Below are 26,686 nucleotides of genomic sequence, written 5' to 3'. Positions count from 1 at the left end.
CGGGGGGGGGGATTCGGGGAGGGGGAGGATCGGGGGGGGGAGTTGGGAGGAGGGGGATGATTGGGGAGGTGGATTGGGGAGGGGGAGTTGGGAGGGGAGTTTGGGATGAGGGGGATTGGGGGAGGGGGATTGGGGAGGGGGATTCGGGGGGGGGATCCGGGGGGGGGGGATTCGGGGGGGGGGATTCGTGGGAGGGGGATTGTGGGGGAGGGAGATTGGGGGGGGGATTGGAATTCGGGGGGGGATTTGGGGAGAGGGGATTCGGGGGGGGGGATTGGGGGAGGGGGATTCGGGGAGGGGGGAATCCGGGGGGGGGATCGGGGGGGGGGATTGGGGGTGGGACTGGGGGGGTCTCGGGGTCGGGCGTGCCAAGCCCCTGGCCCCGCAGGCGGACTCGAGCTGGCGCCGGGGAGCGCATCCTGCACGTAGCCGTCTGTGGCCGCGAGGACGATGCGAGCAGTGGTGGGAGGACTGCCAGGACGCCTCTAACTGCATAGGTTCAACTTGGCAACAAGGGGCGGAACTGGAAGCACAGCGTTCAGCGGTGGCAACCGCCCCCCCCGACCCCCCCCCGACCCCCCCCCGGGTCGTGATGCTGGGGGTCCGGAACCCCCACCGCCCCCCTCCCAGCGCTAACGTGGGTCTTGCCCTTAGCCCCGCGGGTCAGGTCTGTTGCGTCCTCCCGGGGGCTGGGAGTGGGGCTGGGGGTCCCCGAGGGGGCTGGGGGCCCCCTTGGGGTTGGGGGATCCCTGTGGGGCTGAGGGTCCCTGTGGGGTTGGGGTCCCCTTGGGGCGGGGGTCCCCGTGGAGGTTTGGGGTCCCCTTGGGGTTGGGGATCTCTGTGGGGCTGGGGGTCCACGTGGGGTGGGGGTCCCCATATGGCTGGGGGGTCGCGGGGGGGGGGCCGCGGGCGGCTGGTGGGGCCCCCGTGGGGATGGGTCCCCTTGGGGCGGGGGTCCCCATGGGGTTGGGGTCCCCATATGGCCGGGGGTTTCCCTGTGGGGGGCTGCTGAGGGTGGTCCCCTGTGGGGTTGGGGTTCCCCTTGGAGCTGGGGGTCCCCCATGGGGATTGGGCATCCCATGTGGGGCTGAGGGTCCCCGCTGGGCTGGGGGGGCCCAATGGAGGTTTCGGGGTCCCCATTGAGGTTGGGGGTCCCATATTGGCTGGAGGTCCCTTGGTGGGGCCGGGGCTCCCTGTGGGGGCTTGGCGCGGGGGGGGGGTGGGAGCAAGAGGGGGGGGCGGTGGCAGCCCTGGTCCCCCCCCCCCCCACACCATCCCCAGGCGGCGCTCCCAAGCAGCACCCCCGGCAAGCGCTGCCCTCTCCGCCGCGTGCACCCCCCACCGACCCCAAATCCCCCCCCACGAACCCCTCTCGTAAACACCCCCCGCCCCCCCCCCACAGGCGCACACAACCAGTTGCCCCCGGGGCGCCATGTGCAGAAGTTCAAGTACGTCTTCCCACGGCGGCCGCGCCGACCTGGGCTAGAGGGTCTGGTCCACCTCCTACAAGTTACACCGCCGAGCGGCCTGCTGCAGCGGCCCCCCCGCTCCGCTCCGATGATCCAGATGTGGTTCGGACCCCGCGCAGCGGCAACCCCAACGCCGAGGTGGCGGCGCTTCTTACGCCGCACCCGCGCCCCCCCGCCCCGCGCCCCCCGCCCCCGCTGGCCGCTGCTGCTGGAGCCCCTCGGCCTGCTGGCCGCCCCCCCCTCGGCCTGGCTTGTGACCAGCAAACGGGCGCCGGGCGCCGCCGCTGCGGGATGTCCCGAAGCCTGCTGGGGTGGGGGGCGGGGGGGGGGGGGGGAGTTGTCCCCCGTTCTCCCCCCTCCCCACACCCCCCCAAAAAAACCGGGCAGGGGGGGGGGGTGGGAGTGGTAATAAAAACGCTGCGCCCGGTGCGGGTTTTGTCGGGGTTTGTGCGGGACGGGGAGGGGGGTGATGTCTGTCTGCGGGGGGGGGGGGGGGGGGGGGTTGTGGGGGTGTCGTCCGTCTCCCTCCCCCCCCCCGTTTATTCAGGAAGCTGTGGGGTCACTGGGGCCCGGTAGCTGGCTCTGCCGGCCCCATGGGGCTGGCCAGGGCGGGGGGTGGGGGGGCATGGGGGGCACAAGGCGCTCGCTCTCCCCGCGTGCACCCCGTGGGCTCGGGGTGCCAACAGCGTCCCCAACGTTCACACCCACACGTCCCAGGGTCACCCCCCATGTCCCCATGCCACCCACACGTCCCATGTGTCACACCCACATGTCCCCAATGGTCACACCCCACATCCCCATGTCCCCCCCAAGTCCCCATGCCACCCCCATGTCCCCCAGTGTCACCCCACGTCCCCAATGGTTTCACTCACCCATGTCCCCCCCATGACACAATAGGTCACCCACATGTCCCCAGTGTCACTCCCCAATGGTCCCCAGTGTCACCCCCCCTGTCACACACCAGGGTCCCCACGGTCATTGCCCATACCCCAGTGTCACCCCCCCATCCCCAATGTCACACCCCATGTGCCCCCCATGTCACTCGCTATGTCCCTCACTGCACACGCTGTCCCCACGGTCACCCCCATGTCCCCATGTCACCCCCAACGTCCCAGTAGTGTCATTCCCCACGTTCCCCCCACGTCACTCCCCACGCCCTCCAAATGTCACACCCATGTCCCCAATGACCACTCCCCCACATCCCCCCAGTTTCACTCCCAATGCTCCCAGTCCCCCCCACATACCCCCCCGTCCCCAGTGTCACACCACCCATCCCCAATGTCACTCCCATGTCCCCATGTCACTCCCCCCCGCCCCCCCCACGTCACCCCCATGTCAAACCCCACGTCCCAATGGTCACCCCCATGTCCCCCCATGTCAAACTCCCTACGTCCCTCAGTGTCACACCACTTGTTCCCCAGTGTCACACCCCATGTCCCCATGTCCCACTGTACTCCATGTCCCAGTGTCACTCACCATGTCCCCATGTCACTCACCATGTCCCCAGTGTCACCACCATGTCCCCCAGTGGTCATCCCCACCGTCCCCATGTGCCACCCCATGTCCCATGTCACCCACATCCCCAGTGACTCCCCATGTTCCCCCCACATCCCGGAGGACCGCTCCCAGTGTCACCCATGTCCATCAGTGACTTCCGACCCGGTGGATGTTTCCTGGGGCCCCCCTGCTTTGGCCAGGAGGGCCACACGGGGCGCTCCCCCCCCCATGCCGGGGGGGTGGTTGCGTGGTGGGCCGATCCAGCCCCCCCACGAGGCTTGGTGGCAGCAGCACGCGGGGGCCCCACAGCCCCACGGGGTGGGCAAGGGCCGAGCCGTGCTGTGCTGAAACCGTGCCAGGCTGCGCTGTGCTGAAGCCGTGCCGAGCCATCCTGCCTCGGTGCTGTGCCGTGCCGGACCGTGCCGTGCTGAGCGGTGCTGAACCGTGGTGAAAACCGTGCGTGGAACCGTTGCCGAACTGTTGCCAAAACAGTTCTGAAACCGTGCCGAACCGTGCTAAAACCTAAACCGTTTCTGAACCACGCTGAACTGTGCCGAACTGTGCCGAGCCATCCTGCACGGGTGCTGTGCCGTGCCGGGACCGTGGCTTGAGCTGAGCGGTGGCTGAACTGCGAGGTGAACCCACGCCGAACTGTGTCCGAACGGTGCCAAACAGTTCTGAACCGTGCGCCCCAAAACCATGCCAAAGCGCCGCCAAAACTGTTCCCTGAACCATGCCTAAAAAACTGTTCTGAATCGTTCTTAACCGTGCTGAACTGCTGCCGAACCGTGCCAAAACTGTGCTAAACAGTCTGACCGTCGCCTGACCAGTGCTGAACCGTGCCGAACCACGTTAAACTGTGCCAAACTGTCCTGAACCGTGCCGAAACCACGGCTGGACCGTGCTAAAGTGTTCTGAATTGTTCTGAAACCGTGCCTGAACAGTGCTGACACTGTGCTGGACCATGCTAAACAAGCTATGAGGCGGTCTGAACCGCCGCGGAACCGTGCCGACCGTGCAACTGTTCTGGAAATCGTTCTGAACCGTGCATGACGGTGCTGAAACCGGCTGAACCTGTGCGAACCGTGCACGAACCATGCTGAAACTGCGCTAAATTCTTCTGAAACGTAGCTAAAACAGTTCTGAATCTTTCTGAAACCGTGCCGAACCATGCAGAAAAACCGTGCTTAAACTGTTCTGAATCGCTCTCGGAACCGTGCCGAAACCGTGGCCGAACCCCGCTGCACGCTCTGCCCCGTGGCCGGCCCGTGCCAAGCCGCCCCGAGCCGCAGGCCGCGCGCGCCCTTTGTCCCTCCCGCGTTCTCCCTCCGCCCCCCCCCGGTGGCGTACCCCGCCCTCGGGTCCCCCTCCCTCCCTCCCCCGTCTCCCCCCCCCACAGCCAGCCTCCCCCCGCCCCGCCACCGCCGCTCCCCGACCCGTCGGTGCCCCCCGCCCGCCCCTCCCGGTGCACCCGACCCTCCCGGTCCTCCCCGCCCCCCCGCTGCCCCCGCCTCCCCGCCGCCGTTCGTCCCGACCCCCGTCCCCCCCCGCCCCCGGCCCGTCCCCAGCGCGGAGTCCCGCGGGCCCCGGCGGAAGCATGGCGGTGTGCGGGGGCCCCGGGGGGGCCGGCGCCCGCCCTGGTACCACCGGGACCTCGAGGCCGGGCCGCCGCCGAGGAAGCTGCTGGCCCGGGCCGGGCGCGACGGCAGCTTCCTGGTGCGGGACCGGGGACCAGCCAGCGAGAGCGTGGCGGGGGCGTACGCGCTGTGTGTGCTGTGAGTGCGGGGGGGGACCGGGCACCGGGGGGGGACCGGGAGTCGGGGGACACCGGGGGGGAGATGGGACACGGCGGGGGAACGGGCACCGGGGGTGGAACGGGAGCCGGGAGCCGGGGGGGGGGGACCGGGGGGAACGGGGCACGGGGGGGGCACGGGAGGCACCGGGGGGAACAGGGCACCGAGGGGGAAACGGGGGGAACGGGGCACGGGGGGAGCGAGGGGCACCGGGGGGGGAACAAGACCTGGGGGGCACCGGGGGGAACGGGGCATGGGGGGGGAAATGGGGCACCGGAGGAAAGGAGGCACGGGGGGGCGATGGGACCCGGGGTTGGAACGGGACCCGGGGGGGTGACGGGCACTGGGGGGTGAACGGAGGCACTGGGGTGAACCGGGCACGGGGGAAGACCGGGACCTAGGGGGCAACGGGACCTAGGGGGGTAATGAGACCCGGGGGGGGGTAAACGGCACCGGGACCAGGATCCAGACCTGGGAGAGTGATCGGGCACCGGGGGGGCAAACGGGACCGGGGGGGGTTGAACAGGCACTGGGGGGAGAACGGGACCTGGGGGGGGAAACGGGACCCAGGGGGGAGAATGGGACTGGGACCAAGACCAGGACCCGGGGGGGGTGATCGGGACCCGGGGAGGTGATCGGCCCCAGAGGGGGGTAATGGCACCGTGGCATGCTGGGGGGTCACTGGGAACAGGGGGGGGGTTACTGGCACCCGGGGACTCACTGAGAATCTGGGGGGGGCACACAGGTGGGTTACTGGCACCTGGGGGTACGGGGGGGAAGATGGCACCGGGGGGGCACCGGGCACCAGTGGGGCAGTGGGCACTGAGGGGGCCACAGGCCACGAGCGGGGAAATGGTACCGGGGGGCACTGGGCAGGTCACCAACCCAGTGGGTTAGTGGGCACTGGGGGGGGGGGAACGGCACCAGGGATTACTGGGGGGGCACCGAGTACCGGGGGGGTCATCGGTACCTGGTGGGGCACCGGGCACGGGGGCAGGAAATGGCGCTGGGGGTGCAGCAAGGGGGTGCTGGGGGGGTCACTGGCACCCAGTAGGACAGCGGGCATGGGGGGGCACTAGGTGTGGGGGCTGCTGGTGTTGTGGGGGGACCGGGCACCGGGGAGGGGGGGAACGGGCACCGTTTGGGGCTGGGGGTGATGGGCATGGGGGGGCCTGGCACCCACTGCTGTGGTTGGGGTCCGGCAGAGCGGGGGGGGGGCACTGGCACTGGGGGGGGAGGCGCCTGCAGCGGGGACTGGGGGGGTCCCAGGGGGCTGCTGGGGGTCCTGGGGATGGGGACGGGCCGTGGCCGTGGGTCTTGGGGTCCCCGGCTTTGCGGGTGGGTGGCAGAGCAGGTCCCAGCCTGGGCAGTGAGGGGGGGGGGCTGCTTCCCTGCACCCCTTGTCCCCCCCCTTTTGCCCCCTCCCATCTGGGTCTCTCTATGCCTTTTGGGGTGGCTGCGCCCCCCGGACACCCCTGGTTGGGATCAGATGGGCACCGGGACTGTTTCCAAACCCAGCACCCTGGGGTCCCTTTGGGGTCTGGGGGGGGGGGGGGGAGTCTCCCCCAGCCCCTTCCCGCCTGGGGTGGGGGGCAGCCGACCTGCAGCGTGGGGAAACTGAGGCAGGGCCACGCATGGGGACAGCTGGGACAGGCCTACCCGGCTTGGGGCAGTGCCACGGGGTCCGCCAGGCCGGCCGCCCCGTGTCACCCCAGGGGGCCACCAGGGTGCAGGGACGCCAGCGTGGGGGCCCTGCGGCATCGTCCCCTTCCCCGGCCTGCGGGGACGTTGCGCCACCCGCGACGGGCGCACAGAGCTCGGTGGCCCCGGGCAAGCGCCGTGACCGGGGGTCCCTTTGGTGGCCATGGCACGTCCCCGTGGTGCCACCACCCTGCCCGGTGGCCTCGGGGCAGCAGCCCGGGGGTCCCCGTGTGGTGGAACCGGGCCAGGCCGTCCCCAAACCCTCGGCACAGCCCGGGGCTCTGGCGGCACGGCCGCGCGGGGCGGCTCCGCACGCGCCGGGGTGCTCGGGGCCGGGCACCTTGATGTGGTTTTGGGGCAGGCGGCGCCGCGTGGCGGCGAGGGCACCTTGAAAGGAGCCTGTGGGCGACGGCCGCCGCTCGCTCATTAGGGCAGACGAGGGAGAACCAGCGGGGCCGGCACGAGGCCGCTGCCAGCCCTGCCCCGGGGCCGTGCCGGGTGCCGGGGGCGCACCTCGCAGTGCCGCGGCCCCGGCACGCGTCCCCTCCCCGGGGCCTGCCCGGCCGTGGGCTCCTGCGAGTTCGGCTCCTGGCCACGTGGCCACCACGAAGCCGGGTGGCACGCGGGGTGCTGCGTCCCGGTGGGACAGGCCTCGCTGCCCCCACTTCCCGGGCTCCTGGTGCGGGGGAACCGGGGGCTCGTTCTGGCCCCTTGCCCTGCCTTCGGTGGGGCTGCGGTGTCCCCCCAGGGCTGGCGGTGTCCCCCGGCCCCCCCCCCCCCCCCCCCCCCCCATGCCCTGGCCTGGCCACGCTCAGGCTGAAGCCGTTTTGTGCCTTCTGTCCTCGCCGTGCTGCCAGCCCCCTGCCCACGGACACCCCCCCCCATCCCCACGCTCCTCCATCCCGGCTGCGGCCCCCGCGTGGGCCAGGCTCCCCCAGTCCGAGCCCCCAGCCCCAGGGGGGGCTCTGGGCCCCCCCCCTCCCGGCTGCTCGGCCCCAGCCGGCCGGATCGGCGCGGGGAGAGCGGCTGGGGGCCTAAAAATAGCTGCGGGGGCAGGAGGAGGAAAGGGAACTGCGCCGGGATCCCGGCAGCGCCGGCTTCCTTTAACCCTCCCGCCGGCACCGGCCGCCGCGGCCCTGCCCGTGCCGGGTGCCGCGGGAGCTGGCGGTGCCGGTGCTGGGGACGGTCCCCGGGTGCTGGCGGGACAAGCGGTGGCACTCGGGGTCCCCGTGGGGGGGTCCCCCGGGGCGGTGGGGCCAGGCTGGAGCCCCGTCTCCGGTGATTAATGGCGAATAATGCACCGGGGACCCTCGGAGCGGGGACCCCCCCGGGGGTGCGACCTCCCCCTTGGGTGCTGGGGGCTGCGAAGGGGTGAGCGCGGCTCGGGGGGGTTGGGGCACAGTGGGGCTGGGGGCTGCAGCAGGGTGTCGGGGGGGCCCAGCGTCCAGCCGTGCGCCCACATAAAGGCCCTTTGTGCGGCTCCCCGGCCGCCAGGATTAGTCACAAAAATAGCCACGAGCTGTACGAGCGGGGCTGAGCCGCCGGGGACGGGGCCTGCCCTGCGGCCCCCCCCCCCGGGACCCTCCCGTGCCGACCCCTGTGAGGGGGCTGCCCTACACCTCCCTGTGCCCCCCGCCCCCCGCTGGGGTTCCTGGTGTGGAGACCCTGAGCTTGGGGCTCCCCACGGAGACCCCTTGTGACCCCCCAGCTGGGGCTCTCTGTGTGCCCCCCCCCCCCGGGATTTCCTGCATGGAGCCCCCTGACCCCAGCTTGGGGTTCCCCGTGTGCCTCCCACCCATGTGCCCCCCCCCCCCCCGCAGCTGGGGTCCCCCCCTTGTAGCCACCCAGGATCCCTCAGCTGGGGCTCCCCATATGCCCCCCCCCTTTGCCCTCCCAGCAGGGTTTCCCATTCAGACCCCCCCCCACCCCCAATCTGGGGGGGTTCCCCGTGTCCCAGCCAGGGCTCCCCATGGCCGTGTCAGTGCGTAGGGGGGGGGGGATAGAGGTGTGGGGGGGCTGGTTTGGGACCATTGGCTCCTGCGGCCCCCCCCAGCACTGCGACACCTTGGCACCGTTCCTGCCTCCGGAGGTGGAATAACCCCCGGGAGGGCCTTGTGTTGAGGGGGGGGGGGGGGAACAGCCAGGTTGTGCCCATGGCATGGGGCAGGAATGGGGGGGTCCTTTTACTATGTGGGGGTGCTTGCACCGTGCTGTGGCACTGGAGGGGCATCAAGGGGGATGGGGGGCGCCTCGGGGGCACCCCGCTGCCCTGCGGCCCCAAATACCCCTAACTCTGCCCCCGGGACGCCTCGTCCTCCCCGTGCACCCGGGTGGCACGGGGACAGTGCCGCGGGGACAGATCCTGCCCCGGTGCCCCCCCCCCCCCAGCCCCGTGGCCGAGCTGTGTCCCACTGACAGGTGGCCCTGGCGCGGTGACAGCCGCGCGGTGACCTCTGCGCGTCCCGTGGCCGGGGGCCAGCCCGGGAGCCACCGTCCCGGCCACCGGCACCTGGGGACGGCCACGAACGGCAGCCCCGGGGGAGTCCTGGCCGTGCCGGGGTCCTGGCACGTGGGTCACCCCCCCCTTGTCCCACCGTGGGTCTCGGCCGGCCCGTCCCTCCCCGTCCCCGCAGGGTTTATTTTGGTGCCGCATTTCGGTGCCAGCCGTATTTTTAGATTTCCTTCCGGGAGCGTGGGGCGAGGCGGTGGCGTCCGCCCCGATGGCCCCGTGGCACGGAGCGACCGTGACGGCCACCTCGGGGGGCCACGCGGAGCTGGGGTCTGCGTGCCCTGGGGGGGGGGGGGGGGGGTCACCCCCTGCAGCACCGCAGCCGAGCGTCCCGGGTGGGCAGCACCCGCGGGCAGGGGATGGCGGCCGCGGGGTCCCGCTCCCCGCGGCACCGGCACCCCGTCTCTCATCGCCGCCCGTCACCCCCGGCCCCGGGATCGCGTCCCCGGTTCCTGCGCGCTTCCAGGGGAAAACAGATTGCTTCCTGGCCGCCCGCTGCCAGCGGCTCCCTGCCCGCTTCGGGACGCGCGTGGCCGCGCTGCGTGGTGTGGGGCATTGCCCAGGGGGACGAGGGGAGGGCCAGGCGCACGTGCCCCCTTGGAGCGAGCTCTGGGGGAGGGCAGGAGCCCCCCCGTGAGCCGGGCTGAGGCCGGGCAGCTCATTGCATGAGGCAGTGGTGGTGCTGGAGCTGAGCGAGTGCATCCAGCTTTGTACGTGGGGCTCCCTCTGGGTGCTGGTGATGGCACGGGGTGCCCGCAGGATGGGGTCTCCTGCTCCCCCCGGCTTTGGGGACCCCGCAAGCAGCCGGCTCCCGCGGGTGTCCCCTGCCTGACGCCTGCTCCTCGGCCGCCCGCAGGTTCCAGAAGCACGTCCACACGTACCGCATCCTGCCCGACGAGGAGGACTTCCTGGCCGTGCAGGTGGGCGGCGCGGCCACCCCGGGGGACACGCGGGGACACCCCACCGGGGGGGCTGGCCATCGCCAAGGGGTCTGGGGGCGCTCGGCGGAGCGGGGACCCCGGTGTGCTCCAGCTCTTCGTGGCTGGAGGCTCCCTGCCCCGCGGGGTGGGTGCAGGGCTCGTCCCTGTGCCACGAGCGTGCGGCCCCGCGGCGCAGCCGGGCGCCTCCGCGGTGCTGCTCTTGGCCGGCCCGCGCCGCCGCGTATTTTTAGAGCAACAGAAGCCCCTTTGTGCCGTGCGGGCAGACAGGAAAGAGCCGCCCCCGGCAGGGAGGAGGCAGCGGGATGGCTGCCGGCCGGGCGCCGGCTGCGTGCTCCCCGTGCTGTGCCAGCCGGCCCGGCCAGCGTCCCCGTCCCCGCCTCGCCGCGTGCCCCGGGCACCCCGAAAGCGGGCGGTGACGGCGGCCGTGTCCCCGCAGACGTCGCAGGGCGTGCAGGTGAGGCGATTCAAGACGCTGAGCGAGCTGATCGCCCTGTACCTGCAGCCCAACCAGGGGCTGGTCTGCACCCTGCTCTTCCCCGTCGAGAGGGAGAAGGAGAAGGAGAGCGCAGAGGACAGGGACTACTCGGGTACGCAGGGCGTCCCCTCTCCCCGCCGGGGGTCCCTGTGCCCGCTGGTGCCGTGACGCCCACCCCGCTCCCTTGCAGATGGCGAGGACGAGAAGCCCCCGCTGCCCCCGCGCTCCGGCTCCAGCAGCTTCTCGAGTTCCTCCGTGGGGCTCAGCCCCGGCAGCCCGGGGCCGGTGGTGCCCGAGGCGGCGGCGGAGAGGTGAGGAGCCGTGTCCCCGCATCCCCACGGCATCACCGTGCCCGTCCCCATCCCATCCCTCACCCGGCTCCTTCCGCAGCACCAACGGCCTCACCAGCATCTCCCACGAGTACCTGAAGGGCAGCTACACGCTGGACCTGGAGGCCGTCAAGGCGGGGGCCAGCAGCCTGCCCCACCTCAACAAGACCCTCGTCACCTCCTGCAAGCGGCTGCACAGGTGAGCGCCGTGTTCTGGGGACGGACGGACGGACGGACGTTGTGCCGCCCGCTGACACCCGCCCTCTCCCTGCAGCGAGGTGGACAAGGTGCTGGCGGGGCTGGAGATCCTCTCCAAGGTGTTCGACCAGCAGAGCTCCCCCATGGTCTCCAAAATCCTCCAGCAGGTGAGGGGGCGAGGGCACGGGGATGCGGCGGTGACGTCCCCTGGCCGTGGTGGCTCTCCAGGCTCCCCTGGGGCGGGCTGAGGTGCCCATGGTGCCCACAGCGCCGCGCACTTGGGTGGCACCACTTGGGTGGCAGGGAGATGCCCTCCCCGTCCTGCCCATCCCAGGGGGCTGGGGTGGTGGGCGCCGGGGTCTGGGAGCGGGGCTGGGGGGCCCCATCCTGCCCCACTCGGGGCCGTGACGCCCCGGGGCTTCCAGACGGCGACGCAGAGCGGGGAGCAGGAGCTGGAGAGCCTGGTGCTGAAGCTGTCCGTACTGAAGGATTTCCTCTCCAGCATCGAGAAGAAGGTGAGCGCCGGGGCGGGCGGCCGTGCCGCGGGGCCGGGCAGGGGCTGGGAGCTGACGGCCACGCTCGGCTCTCCCCCAGGCGCTCAAAGTTCTGCAGGAGATGAGCTCGGCCACCCCGGCTCCCCCGGCGCAGCCCCTCTCCCGCAAAGCCAAGAGCATCCCCGTGCAGACCTTCGAGGTGCGTCCCGGGAGCGTGGTACCCGGGGGGATGACCCCGGCCCCAGGGGGATGTCCCCGGCCCCCTCCCCGGGCTGGCAGCCGCAGCGCCCCGTGCCCGCCCGCAGGTGAAGCTGGACGTCACCCTGGGGGACCTGACCAAGATCGGCAAGTCGCAGAAGTACACGCTGAGCGTGGACGTGGAGGGCGGCAAGCTGGTGGTGCTGAAGAAGCAGAAGGACTCGCAGGAGGACTGGAACACCTTCACCCACGACAAGAGTGAGCGGGGCCCGCGGGCACGGCTGCACCCAGCTCTCCTGGGCGGCGCTGCGTGGTGGTGGTGGGGGGGTCCTCGGCACCCCACAGTGGTCTGAGCCCCCCCCCCAGGAGCTCGGCACCTCTCTGATTCCCCTCTGGCCCCCCAGTCCGGCAGCTGATCAAGTCGCAGCGGGTGCAGAACAAGCTGGGCATCGTCTTCGAGAAGGAGAAGGACAAGACGCAGCGCAAGGACTTCATCTTCGTCAGCGCCCGGGTGCGTGGTATTCAAAGGGGGTGGGCGCGGGGGGGAGGGCATCACTGGTCTCTGCGGGGCTGGGGGCTGCTCGCCGCAGCGTGGGGTGCAGGGGGGCTCACCGCCCGCCCCCCCAGAAGCGGGAGGCTTTCTGCCAGCTGCTGCAGCTGATGAAGAACAAGCACTCGCACCAGGACGAGCCCGACATGATCTCCATCTTCATCGGCACCTGGAACATGGGTGAGCGGGGCCACGGCTCCCGTGCTGGGGGGGCTGCAAGGGCTGAGCGTGGGCACCCCCCGGCCCCGGCAGCCCCCCCCCCTGACTGTGCCGCCCCGCAGGCAGCGTTCCCCCGCCCAAGAGCATCACCTCCTGGTTCACCTCCAAGGGGCTGGGCAAGACGCTGGACGAGGTGACGGTCAGCATCCCCCACGACATCTACGTCTTCGGCACGCAGGAGAACTCCATGGGGGACAAGGAGTGGGTGGATTTCCTCCGCGCCGTGCTCAAGGACTTCACGGAGATCGAGTACCGCCCGGTAGGAGCCCCGGGCCCCTCCGGGGAGCTGGGGATATCCTGGCTCTGCCGGCGCCGGGTGCTTCGGGGTGGGCGTGCGCGGTGCTGGGGCGCTCGGAGCTGTCGTGGTCCCCGGTGCTGCGGCCATCCGCTGCCGCCGCTCGTCTGCCGCGTGGCAGGAGCCCGCCTTTGGGTGCAGGAGGCGGTGGAGGGAGCTGCTGGCAGCGTGTGCACCCCTTGCACGGGTGCTGCCGGGGGTGGTTGTGTTGGTGCCCGGCGCACGCTGCGGTCACGGCTCGGGGACGGGGCCCCTCTCCGCGGGGTCTCACGGCCCGCGGCCCCCAGGTGGCCATGCAGTCCCTGTGGAACATCAAAGTCGTGGTGCTGGTGAAGCCGGAGCACGAGAACCGCATCAGCCACGTCAGCACCTCCAGCGTCAAGACGGGGATCGCCAACACGCTGGGTAGGTGGCGGGGCGTGCGCCTGGGTGTGCGTGCACGTGTGTGTTGCACGGCGCACGTGTGCGTTGCTGCTCGGGGCACGTGTGCCTTGCATGGGGGGGGCTCCAGGGGAGCGTGGTTGCACAGGGAGGGCTCTGGGCTCACGTGTGTTGCATGAGGCAGGGTTTTGGTGTGCGTGCGTTGCACAAGGTGGAGCCCAGGTGCGTGTACCTCACCTGGGGAGCGCTCTGGGCACACGTGTGTTGCACAGGGAGGGCTCTGGGCACGTGTGCGTTGCACAAGGAGGGCTTTGGGCACGCGCTCTCGGTGCAGTGCAGCCTGTGCAGACCATCTCAGGGGGGTCTGCGCCATCGCCAGAGCCCGGGGGCACCTCCCCGCCACCACAGGCAGCCCCAGCGCCCTGCCCCGGCCTGATCCTGCCCCCGTCCTCCTGTCCCCGCAGGCAACAAGGGCGCCGTGGGCGTCTCCTTCATGTTCAACGGCACCTCCTTCGGCTTCGTCAACTGCCACCTCACCTCGGGCAACGAGAAGACGGCGAGGCGAGTGAGGTGTCCCCGCGTGGGGACAGAGCAGAGAGGGACCGGCACGTGGCTGGGGGGGGGGGTTGCAGTGGTCCCTGGGGGGGCGTGCAGGCTCTTGCACACTTGTGATGTCTCTGCGGTGCCCGCTCCCCGGCAGGAGGAACCAGAACTACCTGGACATCCTGCGGCTGCTCTCGCTGGGGGACAAGCAGCTGAGCTCCTTCGACATCTCCCTGCGCTTCACCCACCTCTTCTGGTTCGGGGACCTCAACTACCGCCTGGACATGGACATCCAGGTGCCGGGGGGCGCGGGGTGCCCGCTGGGCCGGGGGCTGCCCGCGTGCCCCCCCGTGCCAGCCCCCCTGCCCTGCCCCGCAGGAGATCCTCAACTACATCAGCCGCAAGGAGTTCGAGCCGCTGCTCAAGGTGGATCAGCTCAACCTGGAGAAGGAGAAGCACAAGGTCTTCCTGCGATTCGGTGAGGGTGTGGGGCCGGGGGGGGGGGGGTCACTGAGTGCTGGAGGGGGCGGCTCCAGGCCCCCCCTGACCCCCCTTCCCCTATGGCAGGCGAGGAGGAGATCACCTTCCCCCCCACGTACCGCTACGAGCGCGGCTCGCGGGACACCTACGTGTGGCACAAGCAGAAGCCCACGGGGGTAGGTGCTGGGGGAGGGTGGGGGCCCTCGGGGCGGGTTCTGCCTAACCCACCCCCCTTACCCCCCCCCCCCCCCCAAAAAAAAACCCATCCGGTGCCCATCCAGGTCCGCACCAACGTCCCGTCCTGGTGCGACCGCATCCTCTGGAAGTCCTACCCCGAGACCCACGTCAACTGCAACGCCTACGGTGAGGGAGGGCAGGGGACAGGCGCTGGGGACCGGCCACCCCCCTTGGGGACAGGCCACCCCACTGGGGACAGGCCACCCGAGCTGTCCCCTCGTGCCGCAGGGTGCACAGACGACATCATGACCAGCGACCACTCGCCCGTTTTCGGCTCCTTCGAGGTGGGGGTGACGTCCCAGTTCGTCTCCAAGAAAGGTGCGGGCGCCCCTACACCCTGCCCCCCGCCCCGTGGGGTGCCCCCGTTCCGTGCCCCGGGTGCCTGCGGGTGGCCTGTCCCCAACCCCTGCAGGGACAAGGGGACGCCCCCGGCCCGGCCCCGGGGGTCCCCACGGCTCCCCTCTCCCCGCAGGGCTCTCCAAGTCCTCGGACCAGGCGTACATCGAGTTCGAGAGCATCGAGGCCATCGTGAAGACGGCCAGCCGCACCAAGTTCTTCATCGAGTTTTACTCCACCTGCCTGGAAGGTGAGCGCCGGCGCTGTGCCGGGGGGGGGGGGGGGGTGTCCCAGGGTTGGGGGTCCCTGGGGACCTGCTGGAACCGTGCCACCCCCCCCCCCCCCCCCCCTTTTGCAGAGTTCAAGAAGAGCTTCGAGAACGACAGCCAGAGCAGCGACAACATCAACTTCCTCAAGGTGCAGTGGTCGTCCCGGCAGCTGCCCACGGTGAGGGGCCCCCCTGGGGCACGGGGCCGGGGGGGGGGGGGAGGGGGGAGGGGGCTCGCGGGGGTCCCCTCCGTGCCCCCCACCAGCCCCCCCATCCCCTCGCCCGCAGCTGAAGCCCATCCTCTCCGAGATCGAGTACCTGCAGGACCAGCACCTGCTGCTCACCGTCAAGTCCCTCGATGGCTACGAGTCCTACGGTGCGTGGACCCTGGGGAGCTGACGGCGTGCTGCGCCCCTCGGGGACGTGACACCCCCGTCCTGACAGCCCCCCCCCCCCCCCCCCCAACTGCCACCCCACCCCCCCCCTCCAGGCGAGTGCGTGATCGCGCTCAAGTCCATGATCGGCAGCACGGCGCAGCAGTTCCTCACCTACCTGGCGCACCGCGGCGAGGAGACGGGCAACATCCGCGGCTCCATGAAGGTGCGCGTGCCCGCCGAGCGCATGGGCACCCGCGAGCGGCTCTACGGTGAGCATGGGGGGTGTGTGGGGGGGGTGGGGGGCAGGGGATGGCCCCCACTGAGCCTCCCCCCCCCCCCAAATCCCCGTCCCCTGGCAGAGTGGATCAGCATTGACAAGGACGAGACGGCCGCCGGCAAGGGGAAGGCGCCGCTGGGCGCCAGAGCCACCCAGGATTACGCCAAGTAAGGGGGGGCTTGGAGACCACCCTGGGGGGGCCTGGAGGGGTCTGGGGGGGGGCGGGGGGCGAGCATCTCCCCCGCCGTGGCCACGCAGGCAGGGCCAGGCGATGCTCAGAGCATCCCTGCGGGATGGTGCACGATGCCCCAACGCCTCTCGCCCCCCAGGTCTGCGGGGAGGAAACCCGCGGGGGCAGAGCCGCCCGCAGCCCCCCCGGCAAAGCCCCCCGAGGAGCCCGAGAAGGGCAGCGCCCCGCTGGCCGCCCGCCCCCCCGCCCCGCACCGCGGCACCTCCCGGGACGAGGCTGCGCCGAGCCGGTGAGCACGGGCACTTCGGGTAGGGGTAGGGTTAGGGTTGGGGTTAGGGGGGCACGCTGCAGCCCCCCACGCCCCCCCCCACTCACCCCTGTACCCACAGGTCCAAGCCGGAGCCAGCAGCGGAGCCGTCGGGGGGGCCGCTGAAGAACAGCTTCAACAACCCCGCGTACTACGTGCTGGAGGGGGTCCCCCACCAGCTGCTGGCGCCCGAGACCCCCGGCAAGCCCCCCGTCCCCAAGGGCAAGGCGGCGGCCCCCGAGCGCCGCCGGCACCCCTCGGCTGGGCCCCCCCCGCCGTGCCGCGGCGAGGAGAGCTCCTCAGACGAGGACCCCGGCCCCGTGGCTCTGCCCCCCCCCGATTTCCCCCCCCCACCGCTGCCCCGGGAGCTGGAGGTGGCCGAGAACCCCTTCTACGCCAGCGCCAAGGAGCTGCTGGGGGCTGCATCCTCCGAGCCCCCCCCGCCCAAGCTGCACCCCCGGCCCCCCCTGCCCACCGGGGCCGGATTTGGGCTGGAGGCGCCCGGGGGGGCCGCGGTGCCGGGGGGGGTGCGGGACGACCGCTCGTGCTCCGTGCTGCAGATGGCCAAGACGCTGAGCGAGGTGGACTACGGCAGGGGCCGGGAGGTGCCGGCGCGGGGGGGGCCCCCCCAGCTGCTCGGCAAGGGGCGGCTGGAGCTGCCCCCCCGCTGCCTGCACCCCGACTACGGCCGCCCCCTCGCCTTCCCCCCCCACTGCATCCGGGAGAGCATCGAGGAGGACCTGGCCGAGGAGGTGAGTACTGGGGGGGGGGGGAGGGCACAGCGTGGGGACCCCCGGTTGCTTCTGGGGGGGGGGGGGGGGGGGGTTGGTGACTGCTGCCAGCCCCCCTCCGCCCCTGTCCCCAGGGTGCTTGGAGGGCGGATATGGGGTCAGGAGGGGGGGGGCTGCAATAGGGAGGGTGGCTTGGGGGTGGTGTGATGGGGGCCTGGGGGGCTGGGGGCACAAAATACAGCTGGGGAGGGGGGGGGGGGGGCTCCATCCTGGCTCAGCCCCGCAGCCCTGGGGCTCCCCAAGCACCCCTGCCCTGGGGGTCCCTGTACCCCCCCCTGCCCGGGATGGAGTGGGAAAGGGAAGGGGATGGGGTTTGGGGGGACGGGGGTTTGGGGGTGGGGGCTTTGGGGAATGGGGTCTTGGGTAGGGGGTTCGTGGGGATGGGAGGTTTCAGGGATGGGGTTTCGGGGATGGGGATGGGATTCGGGGCACGACCGAGGAGCACGGCCACCCACCGGTACCGGTGAGGGACCCTGGCACGGGGCACTCCGTCCCTGCTGGCGCTGGCGCGGGTGCACGCCCGGTGCCACGGGTGCACGCCCGGTGCCGCGGGTGCACGCCCGGTGCCACGGGTGCACGCCCGGTGCCGCGGGTGCACGCCCGGTGCCACGGGTGCCGTCGCAGGCGCTGTGCCAGGCGGGCCGCGGCGCGGGCGCCGGCGAGTCCAGCGTGGGCGAGTGGCTGCGGGCCATCGGGCTGGAGCGGTACGAGGAGGGGCTGGTGCACAACGGCTGGGACGACCTCGAGTTCCTCAGGTGAGGGCGGGCACCGGCCCCGAGCCCCCCCCCCCATGGCAAGGGGGGGACCCACCGGGGGGCTGCAGGGCGCCGGGTGCCTGACGCCTGTGTCCCCCGCCCCGATTTGGCAGCGATATCACGGAGGAGGACCTGGAGGAGGCTGGTGTCCTCGACCCCGGCCACAAGCGCGTCCTCCTGGAGAGCCTGCAGCTCAGGAAGTAGCCACCGGCCGTGCCCACCGTGGCCGCCCCGTGGCCGTGCGCCCCGTGGCCGTGCCGTGTGTCCCCCTGTCACCAGCAGCCACCCCTGGCCATGGGAGCGTGCCACCCCCCCCCCCCCCAGGTGCTGGGGTGACACCGGGGGGTAGAGGGGGGGGACAGGGGCAAAGCACAGGGGCGAGGGGCGGCGGGTCCTGGTCAGACAATTTCATGGGGGGGCCCCTAAGTTGGGGCCCCCCACCCAGCGTTTTAAGTTATTTCTTATTTATTGGGAGAAGGGACAAGCGCTCATCCGGGGGTGGTTGTGCCGTTGGGGGAGGAACTAGGGTGAGCCTTGGGGTGATGGGCGAGGGGTGGCCCCTGCTCCCGGCACAGCCCCTTGCAGGCAGAGTGGAGGAGGAGGAGGAGGAGGAAGAGGAGGAGGAGGAGGAGGAGGAGGAGGAGGAGGAGGAAGAGGTCCTGTTACAGCCCAGCACCTGCAGGGCTGGTACCCAAGTGCCTTCTGATGCCATGGGGTGGGATGGGGATGGGGATGGGGCACCCACCCACTGTGTGCATCCGTGGGATGGAGGGGCTCCCCCGGGTGTCCCCCCCAGTCCTGGGTGGCCCCCCCCACCCCGGGCATCCCACGGGGGCCCCGGCGCAGAGCCGGACCCCTGCCTTCGCCCATCCCCACCTTGCCACCGCCTGTGCCTCCGCGGTGTCCCCGCTCCGTTCGGTACTCCCGGCTCTGTCCCCTCCGTGGTGGCAGCGTGGGGGGGGGCTGCCAGCCGGCCCCTCACCAAGTGCCCTTCCCGGCTCAGCCCCCCTGAGCCCCCCAGGACCCCGAGCTGGGACCCGGGGCCGTGCCTTGCCCTGCACGGGGCGAACCCCAGGGCTCTGCCAGCCACAAGTGCCAGGGTTCGGGGGGCGGGGGGGGGGGGCACAAAACCACCCCCAGGGTCCTGCACCCCCCCTACTGCCCCCCTTCCAGCCGAGATGAAGGATGCGCCGGGCCCCCCCCGTTCGTTAGCCAGCGGGGCGTTTGGTGTGAACCTAACCCTACTAAACCGTGCCATCGTGTCGTGCTCTGTGTTTCTTTCCCTTTTTTCTTTTCTCCCCCCCCCCTTTTTTTTTTTTAAATCACGAGCTATTTTTTTAATGTTTAATTTAATGGCCACCTGGAACTCGCCCGGCTCCGCCGGGTTCCCGGAGGAGAGGCGGCGAAGGGCGAGGATGAGGAGCTGCCCCCCGCCGCCCCCCCGCGTGGCCCCTGCCTGTACCCCCCCAATAAACGGCCTCGTGTGCTCCAATTCGCCTCCTGGTGTGGGACCCCCCCGTCCTTCGTCCCCTCTGTACCCCCAGGGCCTCATCCCAGTTGTCCCGTGCTGGGCTACTGGTCCCAGTGCAGCACGGCCCCTTTGTACTGGTCCCAGTATGGTGCAGGATCCCCCAGTCTGCTTGGTACTGGTCCCAGTGGGGTCCAGGACCTGGTCCCATGTGCCCCATCCTGGGGGAGGAGGGGGGGGGGGCAGGGACACCACTGCTGCTGACCCTTTTGGAAGGGTCCCAGCCCTGTGCCCCCCACCCGGGGGGGGGTGCATGACCTCTGTCCTCCTGGTTCCCCACCACTGCTGGGGGGGGGCGAAGGGGGGCTGCATGTCCCGGTCCCTGCAGCTGCCTGGGGGCTTTTGATGGGGAAAATCTCAGTGTCCCCCCCACAAGGGTTTGGGGCCCCCCAGGAGGGGGGGGGGGGGAGGTGTAGGGCGGCCCTGCAGTGGCAGGGAGCCTGTGGCTTCTTCAATAAATTAAGTTTTATTTGGATTAGTATAATTTGCAAATGGGTTCAATAAATTACAGAACAGTTAAAAAAAAAAAAAAAAAAAGGAAAAAAACCAAAATCAACCCCAAAACCTCATCCAGCAGCCGGAGAGGTCCCCGGGGGAGCCACCGCGGGAGGGGACGGGCACCGGGGCTGCCCGCAGGGGGGCGAGGGCAGGGGGTGGCCGGGACCCCCCCCATCCCGGTGCCACCCGGTGCCACGCGCCCCGCCCGCGCTGGAGAAGCTACACGGACACGCACACACACACACACGCGTACGCACGCCCACGCCGGCCTGGGGGGGCCCCGAGGGGTGCCCTGGCCCCGGGGGGGGGGGGGCACCTTGGTGGGCGCCAGCCCTCGGTCACAGCGGGACGGGGACCGGGGATGCTGCCGGTGGCTCGGCCCCGTTCGCGGCGTTCCCAGCTCCTCGCCGAAGCCCCCAGTTCTGCTTTCTGCCCCCTCCCCAATTCCCGCTGCGCCCCGGGTGGGCGAGGGGGGGGTCTCTGCCCCCAGCCCCAGAAAGCAGAGGGGGGCAGCTCCGTGTCCATGGGCTGGGCGGCCCCGGCATCGCCTCCCGCAGCTGGGGGTGCGGCGCTTCCAGCGGCCCCCCCAGAAGTTCAGCGCCGCTCCGAGCCCCTTCGCTGCTCCCCCCGGCCTCTGGAATCCCGAACCCTAAAGTGCTTCCTCGCCCCAAGGATGCCGAGATGCCCACGCGTGGCAGGGAGAAAGGGGGGGGGGGGGGCGGAGATGGGGGGGCACCAGCATCCGTAGCACGGTGGGAGCCCCCCCGAAACGTGCAGGAGCGATGGGCACGCCTTGGGCACCTCGTCCGGGCTGGGGGCGGCTGCAGCCCCCCCCCAAGGCTTGTCCCGGGGCTGCTGACCCCGCTGCGCTCACCCCTTGCTCCTGCAGCATCCGCGGTGCCGGCGGCACCCTGGGCACGGGGTGCGTGGATGTGTCCCCCCCCCGCGGCTCCGTGCCCCCACAGGGCAGGCACCGAGCACGGAGCATCCCGGTGGGCTCCGGGTGAGGGCGGGGGTCCCGCAGCCCCCGGGGAGCCGGGGCAGGGGGCCGGGGCTGTGCAGGGATGGGGACGTGGGGGGGGGGACCTGTCCTGTCCCCCGCCAGCAGCAGTTTGCGGGGCGTCACCGCAGGGTCCCCGGGGGGCTGGGGGAGGGGGCAGAAGCTGGGTGGGCGAGGGGGGGGGGGGGCGGGCGTCGGCCGTCGGATCAGAAGAGGTTTGTCTTGAGGGCGTTGGGCTTCCTGTGGAAGGAGGAGAGGACGCCGGAGAAAGGTCCGGGCATGGCTTCGGCCGGCTGCCACGCTTTCAGCAGCTCGGCCGTGTTGGCGGCGCCGCTGCTGGTGCTGACGCCCGGCCACAGGGGCGCCTTCAGGGGCTGCGGGGGGTGGCCGGGCCCCAGGGGCTGCCCCGCGCCCGGGCTGGGGCTCAGGCTGCCCCCGGGGCTGCCCAGGCTGCCGCCGGCGGGCAGCGAGGCCGTGCTGTCGGGCGTCGGGCTGCAGTTCGACTCCTTGGACTCGTCGTCCTCCGAGGACGAGCGCGGCTCCGGCTTCTTGCTGGCGGCGGCGCCGGCGCTGCTGCTGCTGCCGCCCGCGCCCTTGGCGTTGGCCGCGCGCTCCTGCTTGCGGAACTTGGCCCGGCGGTTCTGGAACCAGACCTGGGGGCAGGGGGTGGGATGGGGACGGGATGGGGGTGAGATAGAGATGGGGGTGGGGATGGAGAGGGGATTGGGATGGGATGAGAAGAGGACGGGGATGAGATATAGATGGAGATGGGATGGGAATGGGAAAGAATGGGGATGGAGATAGGATGGGGATGAGATAGAGATGGGAGTGGGGTGGGGATGGAGAGGGGATTGGGATGGGATTTGATGGGGATGAGATATAGATGGAAATGGGATGAGGATGGGGATGGAAAAGAATGGGGATGGGGATGGGGATGGGGATGGGGATGGGATGGGGGTGAGATGGAGATGGGATGGGGGTGAGATGGAGATGGGATGAGGATGGAGACGGGATGGGATGGGGATGAGAAAGAACAGGGATGGAGATGGAGATCGGGATGGGGATGGGGATTGGAAGGGAATGGACAGGACAGGATGGGGTGGGACACACCAAGGAAAGCAGGTCAGGCGCCATCCCGGGACTTGGTGAGCCCAAACCAGGACCGCGCTGGGGATGTGCACCCTGGGACGCCCCCCACTAGGAGCCCAGCATTGACCCCAGATACATGGGGGGGGGGGGGGTGGCTGCAGGCAGGCGATGGAAGCAGAGTGTGCGAGGGCAGCGAGTGACGTGCCCGGCTGTGGGGGCACCAAGTAGGGGCTGCGGGGGGGGCTGCCCTCCCCCTGCATGCATCCAGCTCGGGGCGGGGTCACCCAGACAAACCCAGCGCCACCGTTCCTGTAGGTTCAGGGCGTGCTGGAGACCCCACATCGCAAACAGCTCTGCGGGAGTCTCGCCCCTGCTGCCGCTCGCGGCCCCGCTGCCTGCACAGCCCCACACGCAGCCGAAATGTTTTCCACAACGCCCCCGCTCCTGGCTCCGGGATGGCACCAGGGTGCCATATTTCAAAGTTTAAAATGATTATTTAATGAATTAAATAGCTAAATAAAATTTTAGATTAATTTTTTTTAAAGCCCCGGGGCTCTGTGTGCTTCCCCCACTCAGTGCTGGCGCCGCAGCCCTGCACCAGCAGCGCCCTGCGGGGACGCCCGGACACACGCAGCCGGGGAGGGTGGCACTGCTGGGGACACGCAGCCTGCACGGCTCCAGGACAGAGCCCTCGGCACATGCTCGCCCCCACCAACATGCCACCGATCAGATAATAAAAGGGTAAATAAAAAATTTTTTCCTCTGCCCAACCCAGGCAGAGGAAAATTCCCGACGGCTCCATCCCTGCGCTGGGAGCCAGGACCGGGTGCGCTGCGCCCCGAGTGGCACCGCGCCGCTTCTGCTCCTCCACTCCCTGCTCTAGGGATCCCCTCCCGGCACCAGGCTCAGCCCCGCAGCCGAGTCCGGTCCTGTCCCCACGGCTAGCTGGGGATGTCACCGTCCCCCTGCATGGAGCTGGGGGCTGGCAGACCCCTGTCCCCTGGTCACAGCGTCTGTCCCGCTGGCAGGCGGTGCCGCTGCTGCGGGGCCGGGGCTGACCTGGGGAGCTGGGGCTGGGCTGGGTGGGGGGAACGCGCTGTGCCCCTGCCCCAGGTTGCTCCATGGCACCGCGGGGGATGCAGCAGGGCAGAGGGGAGTGGGGTCCTAGAGGACCCTTCACCCCCTTCTTCCCAGTCCCGGTGCCCCCCCGGGTCCCTGCCCTTCACACGGGGAAAGCTGAGGTTGCGCCAGACCCTGCCGCAGCCCACGGCCGGGACAGGAACCGCCCCAGCTGCCAGCAGAGCTGTTAAAAGGGATGCTTTCCACCCAGGAGACCCGCGGGGCTGGGGTCTTCCCACTGCGACAGCCGGGGTGGGGACCGAGGGTCCCCTCCTGCTGTGGGACATCGCCCCACAGCCCCATCCAGAGGGGCTCGCGCTGACTGCGGGGCGCCACAGCCTGCAACATGGCCCTCGTCCTCGCACGGACTGATGCTGTCTGACCCCCCCGCTCTAATAAACAAATTGCTGATGGGAAATGGGCTGCGGAACCAGGTCCTGACCACCTCCCTGCACTCCATCACTGATGGTTTTTGGGGACCGCTCCGCACCATGATCAGAGAAACGTTCCCAGCTTTGCCAGGGGGACCGGCCCGGGGACGGCGCACGCTCGTGTTCGGCTGCAGTTCCCTGCACTGGGAACCGGCCCTGGGTCCCGGTCCCTTTGTCCAACACCTCCCTAAACCGGGGAGCAAAGCAGCAGGGTCCCAAGCACTGTCCCCAAGCCCCCCAGGGCTCCAACAGGAGCTCCCTCGCTCCGTCCCCGCGGCTCACCTGCACCCGCGCCTCAGTGAGGTCGATCTTGAGGGCCAGCTCCTCACGCGTGTAGATGTCGGGGTAGTGCGTCTCGGCAAAGACCCTCTCCAGCTCCTTCAGCTGCGAGCTGGTGAACGTGGTCCGGATCCGCCGCTGCTTCCGCTTCTCGTTGATGCCCGACGGGTCCGAGAAGAATTTGTACGGCACTGGGGAGGGAGAGGCGGGCGTGAGCGGGGCGGCACGGCGGGCAGGGCTGGGTGCACCGGGCTGGGCGCACCAGGAGGGGATGCACCGGGCTGGGTGCACTGGGCAGGACCCGCTGATGAGAAGGATGCACCGGGCAGGGATGCACCGGGCAGGGATGCACCGGGAGGGGATGCAGCGGGCAGGCTGGTCTGAGCAGGGTGCACCAGGAGGGAACGCACCGTGCAGGGACCTGGAGGGAAGGGACCCAGCGGGAGTTGTGCACCGGGCTGGGATGCACCGGGCAGGGGGCACCGGGCAGGGGGCACCGGGCAGGAGGCACCGGGCAGGAGGCACCACGAAGGAACCCAGCGGGAAGGGACCCAGCGGGGAGAAGGAACGGGGCACAGAAGCACTGGGCAGGAGGCACCGGGCTGCACCGGGCAGGCTGCACCGGGCTGCACCGAGCGGGACGCACCAGGCAGGACGCACCGGGCGGGAGGCACCGGGCGGGAAGCACCGGGACGCACCGGGCAGGACGCACCGGGCAGGGACCCAGCACAGGCAGAGCGGTCCCGGTGCTCGGGCGCTGCCTCCCCGCGCCCCCCGCTCCCCTTCTTTCGTTGCCGCCGCCGCCGTACGGCGGGGCGCGGGGCTCCGGGCGGCCCGGGCCGGCGGGAGCGGGGCCGGCGGGGAGCGCGGCCGGTGCCGGTGCCGGTGCCGGTGCCGGTGCCGATGCCCGTGCCCGTGCCCGTGCCGGTGCCGGTCCCGGTGCGGGCGGCGGCAGCGCGGCCGCTTCGTTCGCGGCTCCTCCGCGGGCAGCGCCCCGACGGCGCCAACGAAAGCGGGGCTCGGCGGGGGGGCGCGGCGGCGGCGACCCCCTCCCGGCCCCGCTGCGGGGCCGCCGCCGCTCGGGGCAGCCCGGGGGCGCGGCGGGGGCGCGCGGGGGGCTCGGGGCGCGGCGGCCCCGACGGCTCGGCGGGGCCCGGCCGTTACCTGCCGAGTAGGGCGAGGGCTGGTGGTCGCGCAGGGCGCCCAGCGCGCAGTTGGCGGAGGCGAGGGGGGGGCAGGCCGGGCTGGCCCCGAAGCCGCCCCGCATGGGGCTGTACTGGAACGTGTTGGCCTGGCTGCAGGAGCTGAAGTCGTAGGCGGACGCCTCCATGGCCGCCACGCAGGAGTCGTACGAGTTGAGGTAGGAGTAGTCCATGGCGAACATGGAGCGGCGAGCGGAGGAGCCGCCCGGCCCCGGCCCCGGCCCGGCCGCCCCGGTTACCTCGGCCGCCTGCCCGCCGGCCCCGGCCCCGCCGCCCCCGGCCGCCGCTCCATGCACGGCCGCGCCCGCCCCGGGCCGCCGCGCCCCGTAATATACCGGCCCGGCGACGGGGAGACAATGGCTGGCGGCGTCGGGGGCTTTTGCATGACAATATCTCCCGGGGACCGCGGGCGCAGCAGGAGCGGGCGGAGCCGCCTCCCCCCGCCGCCCCCCGCCCTTAACCCTTCGTGGGCGCCCGCCCAGCCCGGCCCGGCCCCGAGCCCCGACGGGCGCCCGACGGCCGGGAGCGCCCCCCCCCGGGCCCCCCGGACCCCTCCCGGAGCCCCCGGCCCGGCCCCGGAGCGGCGCACGTCGGGGCGGCTGCGGGGGAGCGTCCCTGGCCTCGTCCCCACTCGTGTCCGCGGACCCATCGGCCTCGCCGTCCCCGGCCCCATCCCTGCCCCCGTCCGCGTCCCCATCATCACGTCCCTGTCCCCGTCTCCGTCCCCATCCCTGCCCTTGTCTCCGTCCCCATCGCCACGTCCCCATCCCTGTACCCACCACCGCGTCCCCATCCCCAGCCCCGGCCCCGGCCCCATTCCCGGCCCCATCCCTGTCCCTGTTCCCATCCCCGTTCCCATTCCCTCCATCCTCATTCCCCCATCCGCATCCCTGCCCCTGCCGTCTCCACCATCCCAGTCCCCATCCCCATGTCCCCATCACCTGTCCCCCCCCCAGTCCTGTCCCCATCCGTCCCCAACCCACTGCACCTCCCCGGCCACCCCCAGCCCTCCACGATCCCACAGCTCTGTCTCTCCCCACGCCGCTCCCTGTTGCACACACGCACACCCCAGAGGGGACCCCAGCACCCCCCTGTGCCCGGCCCAGCACCACCAGGTCACCCCCACTTGCCCTGGGGGCTGAACCCAGCCCCGTGCACACCCCCCTCCCCTCCAGCACAGCCCCTGCACCCCAAAAGCCCCAGGCTGGAGGCGACCCTGGGGGCGGACAGACAGACAGACAGACTGATGGGGCGACGGCTCCCTGCTCGCCAAGCCGGTGCCCCACGGCTCTTATGGGGCTCGTGCCCATCTCCAGCCCTGGCTGTCCTGGGGGGGGCTGCATTTCTGGACCCTCCCCAGGCCAACTGGCCGAGCAGAGGCCTCTTTGATTTGTTTGCCCTCTGTGAGCTCGATGAATTAAACACCTCGGGCCCCATCCTGCACCCTGAGGTCCCCCCCGACAGCCTGCACCCATCCCCTGGCTCCAGATTTTGGCCAAGGCAGCTGAGATTGGGGGTGCAGCAGAGGGGGGGGGGGGCTCCCCACCCCCCCCATCCCATCCACGGGGGCTCTGCCCATTGCCCCCCCCATTTTGCAACCCAGCTGAATTCCAGCGGTGCCTCATTACCGCCCCGCTGGGCACCCGTGAATGGCAAAGTCCAAGGTAAAGGCTTTGCCCCTTTTCAGAGGCACCGGGGGGATTTGGGGGGATTGGGGACATTTTCAAGACAAACACTTTCACTAAAGAGGATTTAAAAGTCTAATTGCACCCGGCCGGAGGCTTTGTGTCCCCCTGCCCAGCTGGGGGGGGGGGGGGGGGGTGGCTCACTGCCCTCCCTGCAGGCATCAGTGCCGGTGTAAGGAAAGGCTGGATCCTGACCACTCCTGCAGCACCAGCTCAGCCTGCACAGGCTCAGGACACGGGGCACC

At 71.1% G+C, this 26,686-nt stretch overlaps 2 protein-coding genes across 2 annotated transcripts; one reads left to right on the top strand and one right to left on the bottom strand.

The window, feature by feature from the left end:
* Positions 1–1,118: 1,118 nt before the first annotated feature.
* Positions 1,119–17,814, top strand: INPPL1 (inositol polyphosphate phosphatase like 1). The gene is made up of 29 exons (XM_050714171.1): positions 1,119–1,144; positions 4,535–4,741; positions 9,826–9,889; positions 10,347–10,497; positions 10,576–10,696; positions 10,776–10,913; positions 10,989–11,079; positions 11,338–11,427; positions 11,507–11,605; positions 11,712–11,862; positions 12,009–12,115; positions 12,232–12,334; positions 12,436–12,632; positions 12,956–13,073; positions 13,514–13,610; positions 13,750–13,888; positions 13,971–14,070; positions 14,160–14,248; positions 14,354–14,435; positions 14,538–14,627; positions 14,782–14,895; positions 15,004–15,092; positions 15,202–15,289; positions 15,404–15,559; positions 15,650–15,734; positions 15,897–16,046; positions 16,147–16,816; positions 17,480–17,610; positions 17,724–17,814. The coding sequence occupies exons 1-29, from the start codon at positions 1,119–1,121 to the stop codon at positions 17,812–17,814; spliced, it is 3,834 nt and encodes a 1,277-aa protein (XP_050570128.1).
* Positions 17,815–20,842: 3,028 nt separating this feature from the next.
* PHOX2A (paired like homeobox 2A) lies at positions 20,843–24,938 on the bottom strand. The gene is made up of 3 exons (XM_035571736.1): positions 24,719–24,938; positions 23,558–23,745; positions 20,843–21,289 (listed from the first exon to the last, which is right to left on the bottom strand). Exons 1-3 carry the CDS (start codon positions 24,936–24,938, stop codon positions 20,843–20,845), a joined length of 855 nt encoding a protein of 284 aa, XP_035427629.1.
* Positions 24,939–26,686: the final 1,748 nt, after the last annotated feature.

This window comes from Cygnus atratus, chromosome 1 (genome assembly GCF_013377495.2).
Source record: "Cygnus atratus isolate AKBS03 ecotype Queensland, Australia chromosome 1, CAtr_DNAZoo_HiC_assembly, whole genome shotgun sequence".
Lineage (NCBI taxonomy): Eukaryota > Metazoa > Chordata > Aves > Anseriformes > Anatidae > Cygnus > Cygnus atratus.
This window is presented reverse-complemented; position numbering and strand designations above follow the sequence as displayed.